Source organism: Sinocyclocheilus rhinocerous, unplaced genomic scaffold, assembly GCF_001515625.1.
Source record: "Sinocyclocheilus rhinocerous isolate Xijiao unplaced genomic scaffold, SAMN03320098_v1.1 scaffold4710, whole genome shotgun sequence".
Taxonomy (NCBI): domain Eukaryota; kingdom Metazoa; phylum Chordata; class Actinopteri; order Cypriniformes; family Cyprinidae; genus Sinocyclocheilus; species Sinocyclocheilus rhinocerous.
In genome coordinates this window covers 12,891-23,515 of record NW_015638970.1, presented here as the reverse complement: position 1 = coordinate 23,515, position 10,625 = coordinate 12,891, and the positions used below count along the sequence as shown (strand labels likewise).

Here is a 10,625-nt window from a genome sequence, read left to right as displayed (position 1 = left end):
GTTCTCTCATTTATATCTCATGACTCGTGTCACTTTTCTTACAATGTTTCTTACCAGAATCTACTCTGTACCTTACCCATGATTCTCCGCAAAAGTTCATGATGCCTATCCACAGCAATGATTAGAAACTGATATATTGGTGAAAAAATAATAAAAGCACACCCATGACTTGATGAGATATTAATATTGAAAATTTTAAATCCAATATTACCTGTGAACCTTATTGTAATGAGCCATTTATTCATGATTTATAAACATTAATAACCTGTGAAATAACCTGTTAATGACGTCTAAAAATGAACCTTAATGTAAAGTGATCATCTGTGAACCATTTATTAATGATCTATAAACGTTAGTAACCTGTCACATCATTAACCTGTGAAAGTGAACTTTAAAGTAAAGTGGACACACGAATCATTTATTAATTATTAATGCACACACAGAAGGCATTTATGTGCAAAATGCTAGACTTCATGTTAAATATTTTTCATAGGTTAGTACTCAGAGTCTGCACTCAGTTTGTGGTATTCCTGTTATACAGTATTTTACAGTAAACAGTAGGAATGCAACAATACAGTTAGCCCAATTCGCTTTCACAACGAAGCACACAGCGTCTTCAGGACATGGCTGCAGCGTCAACAATACTACAGTGAGAATAAAAGTTACGCCTTCTTTCTTTGCGTGAACATTTGGGCGGCGTTATGCAAATCTTCCCACATAGTGATGTAGATATGTGGGGGCGTGTTAGAACGAGCCGTTTTAGGTAGGTGTGGTTAACTCTTAACTTTTATAAAGAATATCTCTTTGGTTTTGAGACTTTAGTGTTTGCAACTTTACAGATCTTCTTTATGCACCAAGAGCTTGTAACACTCCAAAGAGAAAGGAAAAACTGAAATCGCATCATATGACCCCTTTAACTATTTGTTTTTTTACAAATACTACTTAAATACTATGAATTTAAAATATTACAAAAAGCAATCGTCCCACAAAAACATAACTATTTTATTGCTCTCCCTACTCACCCTGGTTCGACGCATGATCAATCATCCCCCGCGCAGCCGCACTTCCACATAACGTTACATCAGTTACCTGATTGTGATCATTTATTAGTGAACATCTATCACAATGTCTAAAAGACCGAAGCACTCTGATGCCCAGGGAAGACAAAAAAAAAAAGAAGAGAAGACGACAAACGGGACAAAGACATAGGTATTATGATGTAATAAATGATGATGATGATCATATAAATAAACTAGATATAAAAAGTTTGTGAACAAACTATGTTGGCCTAGAAAGCCTAGTCTAAAAGTTAAAAATAGGGTAATAAAAATGTCTGGAGTTCCAGAGATCTGAGATTTTGAAACATAATTTTGTCATTTTTCGTGTCACATGATAACGTTTTAATACTATTTTTATGCTATAGTTGTGTAGTATTTGGGATTCATGGTATTTTTAATTTGAATTGACTAATTTAGTAATGTTTGTATATAACTGTGGGCTTATTAAAATATAAACATTTTATGTAAAATTCACTTTAGAGATGTACGTTTCTTAGTTTAATTTGTGGTGATAACGTTAGAAAGGGCTATAGTTTAGTAGAACATTGCTGCCATCTACTGGAAATCGAACACTTCAAATTTATTTTGAAGATTAAACAGTAGACTATACTGTATGCTATAGAGCAGTGTTTCCCAACCGGGGTGCCATCTGTCGAGAGCAGGGGTGCCGTGTAAAAAATCATTTTAAACTAAAAAAAGATTGGAGGAGCTGAACATCCCCTTTGAGGACTGCAGAGGACGATGATAACGGTGCCAACATGAAGGGAAAGAATAAAGGTGTTCAGGCTAGGCTGCTTCAGCTGAACTCAAGAGCCTTTTTTGTCCCATGTGGTGCCCACACCTTAAATTTGGTGGTAGCTGATGCTGCTAAGAGCTCACCAGATGCCATTGGCTACTTTGGATATTTAGCTAAATTATTCAAACTCTTCTCAGCCTCAACCCATAGATGGGATATCCTCCTGAAACATGTCAAAAATCATCCTGAAAACATGGTCAGAAACCAGGTGGGAAAGCAGAAAAGACAGCATCCAGGCAGTAAGGTACTAGGCTGGGCAATTCAGAGAGGCTGAGGTGAGGGAAACTACTGCAGACCTTGTAGTGAAAGTTGAAGCTCAGTCTTTGGCTGAGGAGATTGGATCCTACTGATTTTCTATTTGCAGAGTCTTATGGTATGACATCCTCAGCCAGATCCAGCATGTGAGTAAACTAATGCAATCACCCTCCATGCAGCTAGATGTGGCTGTTGACTTGCTGAAGAAAACCAGAGATTCACTTAACAGCTACAGAAGTACTGGGTTTTCTAGTGCACACATACAACTGCAAAGAAAATGTGTGATGAGATGAACGTGGAAGCTGTACTCAAACAAAAGCGCTTGAGAACCACAAAAAGGCAGTTTGGTTATGAGTAGGGTTGGGTATCGAAAACCGGTTCCAAATTTCCAAGAACCGGGTATTCGATAAGACGCGTGCATTTCGATTCTGCTTAACGATTGCTGCGTTCGCATTTTAATGGGATTAAAAACGATTTAAGTGCAGGAACGGAAAGAACTTGCGCCCTGTTTGCGTGCAGCGCAGAACAGAGGTAGCGGTACGGGTTCCCGGTTTGTCCGTTTTCGAACCGTTCCGTGCATTTCCACTGTAGAAAAGGTTGTTCCGGGCCGAAACTGACTTCTTTCATATTTGTCGACCAATATGCAGAAAACTACGTCAGTATATCATCATAAACACAGCCGTTTTTGTCTTACGTGAACGTAAACAGATGAGAAAGAAAACGTACAGTATTTTCAGATCTGTGTGCGTTCGGTGTTAAAGAGACAGCAGTCTAATAAACGCGCTGCCTGTCATTAACGTTAATCAAAGAACAACAGAAAATCATTCACTGATCTTGACTGAATATATTTAATAACTTCAATTGATTAATCTATATTTTATTTATGAAAAGAAATCTATGCACTGTTTTTAAACTCTTAATTATAGTTTCTGTACCTGAAATTTTGTTCAGTTGTATTTATTTATGATATTGCTAATTGATTTGTTTGTTCCTATCTTATTACTGACTGTTTACTTGTCTTTAACACTTTAATATTTATCTTATTGGAATCGAAACTAGGAATCGATAAGAATCGAAATCGATAAAATTCAAACGATACCCAACCCTAGTTATGAGGCTCCAGATGAGCCTATCGCCTCGCTCTGGAGGCGGTGTTTATGCAAACGACTGTGCCTAGCTGACGTCACCTTGCACCCTGGATCTAAAACGAGACGTTTTCTGAAGGCTGTTACATAAAATGTCCTCATTATCAGTAGAAAAGCATTTAAGTTATGAAACTTGCAGAATGTATTTAGCATACAAAGAGCTCTTCTAAGTCAAAAGATCAAAGGAAATTTGGTTTCTCATGTCATGACCCCTTTAATAAAAAACAAAAAGAAAGCACATTGTCACAATACTCTCAAACTCTATTTTAATAGTAGAAAAAAAAACGTTTCAACCCATTCTGTCTTCATCAAGTAGTTAAAAACATTGCCACTACGAAGTCTTTAAATGTATACAATCAATACAGCGATTAACCAAAGACGCACAAGACTCTTTGAAAAACAAATTTAACAATGAGAACACACTGTGTTCCCCAATCTGAATCAAATGTTTTGACTAACCGTGCGTTCACACCGCCGCCGCCGTCGAGAGCGTCAAAGTGGCCGGAAGTCATTCATTTTCAATGTGAGCCGGCGTCGAGCAGCGTCGCGACTTGGACGTTGAGGGCGTCGAGGAGAGTTGAAATCAGGTCAACTTTATGGTAATGAGCTATGCTTCGGTGGCATCTGGCGGCAACCAATCGGAACGTAGAAGTCCACCGCTTGAGAGGATTCCAGAGAACGCAGTCCTGTAAACTTTGGTTCCGACCACAATTTTCCTGATTATATATACATTAAGTAATGTTTATACCTGATTATACTTAAGTAACATTTTCAGTGCAGGACTTTTACTTGTATCGGAGTATTTTTACAGTGTGGTATTAGTGCTTTAAACATTATGAGGTAAAGGATCTTAATACTTCGTCCACAACAATATTTAATGAGGTTAACTTAACGTTACCCTCCTTGTGGTCAGTCTGCACAAGATCAACAAGCGTGTTTGCTTTGCGGCCCCTTTAAATACAAGATAAGCATTTGATCTACGTCAGAGCGTCCACGAATCTTTCTACAGCGTTGTTGGCAGGGCGGCCAGAGCGATTTTTGACGCTCTCAACGGCGGCGGTGTGAACGCACAGTAAGGAATGTTCAGATTCGGCCCGCATTCAGCTGCGGTGTGAATGCAGCATTAATTTTACAGATACGCATTTTCTGGTGCCATTTTAAATTGCTGGGCCATTTGAAACTCTTTCCACACACAGAACAAAAATAGGGTCTCACATCCGCATGACTTTTCAGGTGTATCTGTAAATGCGATGGCAAAAGAAAGGTTTTATTGCACTGACCACAGTGAAATGTCCTTTCTCCAGAGTGAATGTGCAGGTGATTTTTAAAACGTCTACTGTTTCTAAACCTCTTAGCACATTCAGAACTCTGCAGTTTCTTTCCAGAATGAGCTTGCAAATTACATTTCAGGTCTCGATATGTGAAACTCTTCTCAAGCTGAAGGCGTGTGAAAGGCTTCTCTCCGGTGTGAATTCTCATGTGGATTTTAAGAGTTTGTTTATGCATAAAACTCCTTCCACATTGAAGGCACGTGTAAGACTTTTCTCCAGTGTGAATTTTCATGTGGGAATTAAGGTTTGTTTTTCTGTTAAAACTTTTTCCACACAGATGGCAGGTGAAAGAGCTTCCTTCAGTGTGATTTGTCATGTGGATTTTAAGGTGTCCTTTTTGAGTGAAGCTCTTTCCACACAGTTCGCAGGCGTAAGGTTTCTCTCCGGTGTGAATTCTAATGTGGACTTTAAAAGTCTGTTTATGTGTAAAACTCTTTCCACATTGAGGGCATGTGTAAGGCTTCTCTCCGGTATGAATTCTCATGTGGTAATTAAGGTTTCCTTTTCGAATAAAACGTTTTCCACACTGTTTGCAGGTAAAACGGTTTTCTCCAGTGTGAGTTTTCATATGCCTGTTAAGGTTTCCTCTTTGGTTGAAGCTTATTCCACATTCAGGACACAAGTAAGGCTTTTCTCCAGTGTGAATTTTCACGTGTGCATTAAGGTTTCTTTTTTTGTTAAAACTTTTTCCACACTGTTGGCAGGTAAAAGGGCTCCCTTCAGTGTGAACTGTCATGTGGGCTTCAAGGTCTTCTTTTCTGTTAAAACCTTTTCCACACGGTTGGCAGGTGAAAGAGTTTCCTTCAGTGTGATTTGTCATGTGGACTTTAAGGTGTACTTTTTGAGTGAATTTTTTCCCACACAGTTTGCAGGTGTAAGGCTTCTCTCCGGTGTGAAGTATCATGTGCCTGTTAAAGCTTCCTTGCTGAGTGAAACTGCTTCCACACTGTTCGCATGTGTATGGCTTCTCTCTGGTGTGAACACTCATGTGGCTTTTAAGGGTTGCTTTTTGAGTGAAACTCTTTCCACACTGTTGACATGTATAAGGTTTCTCTCCAGTGTGAACTCTCATGTTTTTTGTTAAAACTTTTTCCACACTGTTGGCAGGTAAAAGGGCTCCCTTCAGTGTGAACTGTCATGTGGGCTTCAAGGTCTTCTTTTCTGTTAAAACCTTTTCCACACGGTTGGCAGGTGAAAGAGTTTCCTTCAGTGTGATTTGTCATGTGGACTTTAAGGTGTACTTTTTGAGTGAAGCTCTTTCCACACAGTTTGCAGGTGTAAGGCTTCTCTCCGGTATGAAGTATCATGTGCCTATTAAAGCTTCCTTGCTGAGTGAAACTGCTTCCACACTGTTCGCATGTGTATGGCTTCTCTCTGGTGTGAACACTCGTGTGGCTTTTAAGGGTTGCTTTTTGAGTGAAACTCTTTCCACACTGTTGACATGTATAAGGTTTCTCTCCAGTGTGAACTCTCATGTGGACTTTAAAGTTTCCATGTTGATTGAAATTCTTACCACACTGTTGGCAGGTGAAATGACTTCTAGTCCCTATCTTTTGAGCTCTTTTTCTTGAAGTCTTTTCAATCTGTGAGCAACTAAATGATTGTTGTCCAGTTATGAAATCATGATGTTTCTTATACTGATCTTTATCTTGCATTTCGTCTAGTACTTCACTCTCCTCTTTCATCACCATCAGGTCTAGGGCGAAAAGAGACAAAACACAAGTTGAAAGTTCCCCATTTAAAAGCAACAGTGGCACAGAAAGCAACAATGGCCCAAATCTAATATTCATCCTGGATAGTCACAGTCCTTCAGAGTTTAGCTCCAACACACCTGAATCAAGGTATTAAAGATTACTTCAAAACTAAAGGTAGGTTTGATGGAGCCGTTTAGAGCTCAATGCTGCAGGGCTGTGGCCCTCCAGAAACTGAGTTTGACATCCCTGGTCTAAAACATTAGAAAAAAAATTATCCTTTTAAATAATGTTAAATTTTGTTGTATTTGTGAACAATATCAGTCAGGATTTAAACTCCACTGTGACATGGATAACTTAAAGTTATCTCTCTATTTTAGAGCTATCAGATCTTAAACAACACAGACCACAATATTCTCTTAAAGTATGGAGTACCACAGGGCTCAATATTAGGTCCTTTACTTGTCTCCTTCTATCTGATTCTGAGATTCCCAGAGAAACATTAGATTTTATGCCAATGATACTCGGGTTCTATAGTTCCTCACAACCTGACAAAACTTCACAAATATACATTCGCAGTGTGTATTAATGATATAAATGGGGTAGCTAGTAATTTTCTTGTTAAACTCTGCTAAAACAGAAGCATTAATTGAACCAAAAATATCTTAACTTAACATGCTAATTATGCAGATCTTTTACAGTGAAGAAATTGGGTGTTGTGTTTTGTTCGTCCTTTGATAATCACAATTCCAACCTTGGTACAAAAGCCTTATCCCACCTTTAAAATGCTGCAGAGTCAATAAATAAGCTGTAGTTGGTTCAAAATCTAGTGGCTTACGTGCTTACTAAATAGTATCTATTTTTAAAATATATACTATGTACAAGAAGAAATATGATTATATCTAAATGTAGGATTACAATTCTAATATGTGGCTGCCTTATTTCTTTGCTTCCAAACATTAAACCACACAAAAATAATTTCTAGTGGAAAAACCACAGGGACACCTTAAAGCTTTTCTTTTATTGACAACATATACATAACGCTCATTATAAATTTGGGTAGATCAGGGATGCAAAACTCAGGGCCTCTGCCCTGCAAAGTTTAGTCCCAACCCTACTCCAACACACATACCATGTTTTCAAATAAGCCTGAAGGACTTGATTTGTTAGGGTTGAAGCTAAACTCTGCAGGGCTGTGGCCCTAACTGAAGGTGCAATTACAAAACAATGTAAAAACGAAAAGCTTTTTATGCATTTTGGCAGTTCCTTTACATACCAACTGCATTTTGGGGGCCTGGGTAACACTTTGTTTTAGGGTCTCTCAACTAGTTGCTTATTAGCATGCATATTACTAGAATATTAGCCATTTATTAGTACTAATTAAGCACGTATTATTGCCTTATTCTACATCCTTAATCCTACTCAGTACCTAAACTTAACAACTACCTTACTAACTATTAATAAGCAGCAAATTAGGAATTTATTGAGTGAAAAGTTGTAGTTAAGTGAATAAGTGTTCCCTATTCTAAAGTGTTACCGGGGCCTGAAAAAGCAAACCTTTGAAAATGGGTTTTGGGTCTTTGAAAATGCGTCTCTGTGTAAACTATAAAAATGTGAATTTGTGAAAATGCTGATGTCACGTTTGTAGTATTTCTTTACAAAATGACATATGCCAGGGCCAGTAGTTGGCAAAGTAATACAGCATTTTCCTGGATCCATGTGAATGGGGATCATTTTGACAGCGTTTTTGACTGCATGTGAAACTTTTCAAAAATGCAATGGAAAAACTTTTCCATTTTTAGCATATCGTTATTGTGTAAACGTACCCTGAGTTTTGCAGCCGCGGGGTAGAAATGTTTTGTTTTCAAATGCATGTTATAAACATCTCAAACTCACAGCACATTCAGAGTTGGAGCTTGTGTGCTGCAGTATTTACTGCCAACAAGGCACTCTGAGACACTGAAAACACTGGATCATTTACATGTGGAACAACTTGTGTGTAAATGAACACAGTAACACACCACTCTGAATCATGCAGTGCATCATACTTTTTATTTATATAATTACAGCCTTTGTGACTTGATTGCACTCCACCATACCTCACTTAGTGTAATGGGTAGACTTGGGTTGGAATGGTTAAAGAAAAAATAAATAAATAAACTAGCCACATTTTGCAGTCCGTTTATTAATCATTAATTTTCCCAAACTATTATTCACCCCGCCCCGTTTTTACAACAGAAAAACTAATAAAACGTTAAAAAACCCCCAAAAAAAACAGAAAAACTACAGATAGTATTCTATAACAAATACAATTGGAATGCTTCTTATATTGCTAGTTTTAAGGTTCCCATTTTAATGCTGATAATGTTATATATTTCCATCGAGACCAGATTAATTTCTAAATGATGTAAATTAACAGAATGTGTTACAGATATAAAAAATCAAATCAAAAATCTTACATTAAATTGAGATAAGAAAAAAAAAAAAACATTACTTATTGGGCCAAAACCCTATACATAGAAGCTTTTAGAAAACAATTTGCATCTAGAAGGATGTACTGTAATGTCTTTTTCACATATTATAAAAACAGCCTTCTTCCACCTTAAAGGGATAGTTCACCCAAAAATGAAAGTAAGCAGATAAACATCAAATTTTCATTTTTGGGTGAACTATCCCTTTAAGATAACGTTCTGCATCTTGGAAATGTTTCTGTTTTTTGAAGCAGAAAAGCTAGTTCTTGTGCCTTCTTGAATTGTTACACCCCCTTCTTCTCTTTACAGGGATGACATCCACCAAACCACGCACATACATTTTTTTCTCCTCCCAGTTCATGTTCTCCCAAAAACATTTAAAAATGTTCTCTCTGTCTGCTTCTCCAATTGTACTGCAGTGATGCTTGGAGGACTTTACGCATCCAGCAGACTGACAGCTTGGTCCCATCGCCCGGGGCTCCATGTCAACTTCTTCGTTCCCTCTAATCCCAACATACGGTTGTCCCATCATTCTTCGCCTTTTATTAACACGCTTCTTCCAACTGCGGTCATTCTTTCTCTTTCTTCCTCCAACTGTATCATCCTCAGTGTCATCACCGGAATCTTAAAAATACAACAAAAAAAACAGTGCATGTAAACATGTGTACTACTGCTGTGAAATGTGCCCATTTATCCATTCATCACTAATTACCACTCATTATACATAAAAATTCCTGTACATCTTTTGAGTCATTAACACATTGTTCACTGTACCTGCTTCCATTTCAGATTTCTCTCACTACACTCTCCAGTGTCATTTCCTCATTCGCTTTCTTTTTTCCCTCTCTGTTGCTCTCTCCATCTGTGCTGTCACTATCTATTAGGGGTTGAACGATTTCTGATTTTTTAAAGTCGACTTTTATGTGATGAATTTCAAGTCGAACTCCACACATGATTCTATGTGCTCGCGATCTGCGCGTGATGTACGAGCTACTGTCTGTAGCCTATGTGTGTGCGTTAAGGCCCGTTCACACCAAGGATGATTACTATAACGATAAAGATATAGTTCTAAAAATCGTTCTCAATATTAAAGAATAGCAGAGTCCACACCACAACTATAACGATAAAGACAAAGAGAAACGATATCGTTGGAATCACTTTCAAAACTATTTTTCTCCAGCTGATGATCGATAAAAATTTGACAGCCAATCAGAATCCATCCTGCTGTAACGAGCTCAAGAATTTAAAACCGGCAGACGAGCGTGCGCTTAGAATAAACAGACGATATCATTCACTGGTGTGGACGCAAATATCGTTATCTTTATAGTTATCGTTCTTGGTGTGAACGGGGCTTTACAGTGCAGCAGCCCATTAGATTAGAAAGCCGATTAAATTACCTGTACAATAAGCTGTTTAAAACGTGCATTCTCCCATTCAATTTCGAGCATCCAGTAATATAATCACACGTCTTGAGGAGCGCTTTCAGAGTAGAGCCCGACCGATATGGGTTTTTTAGGGCCGATACCGATATTAGGGAGTAAAAAAGGCCGATATCGATATACACAAAGAATATCAGCCGATATATTATAGTACAGTACCAGTCAAAAGTTTGGACACTTTCCCATTCGTGTGTCCAAACATTTGACTGGTACTATATATAGAATACAGTATATACATAAACAGAATATATGTGATCAAACACTTATAATGACGTGACAAAGATATGTAGTGGAGGCAGGGCATTTAACAATTTAACAATAAACTTTATTATCCAAAATGAGTCTGACATCAGTGCACTGAACAGTAAAGTTGAAGTTTATTCAACTTTAATTCAATTCAATTCCATTCAACTTTATTCCGTTGAAGTTTATTTCACTT

General features: G+C 37.8%; 1 protein-coding gene across 1 annotated transcript; it reads right to left on the bottom strand.

Moving 5' to 3' along the window:
• Window positions 1-4,483: 4,483 nt before the first annotated feature.
• LOC107750409 (gastrula zinc finger protein XlCGF8.2DB-like) lies at window positions 4,484-5,626 on the bottom strand. Its single transcript, XM_016565771.1, has 2 exons — window positions 4,603-5,626; window positions 4,484-4,493 (listed from the first exon to the last, which is right to left on the bottom strand). The coding sequence occupies exons 1-2, from the start codon at window positions 5,571-5,573 to the stop codon at window positions 4,484-4,486; spliced, it is 981 nt and encodes a 326-aa protein (XP_016421257.1). The 5' UTR covers window positions 5,574-5,626.
• Between the last annotated feature and the right edge of the window lie 4,999 nt (window positions 5,627-10,625).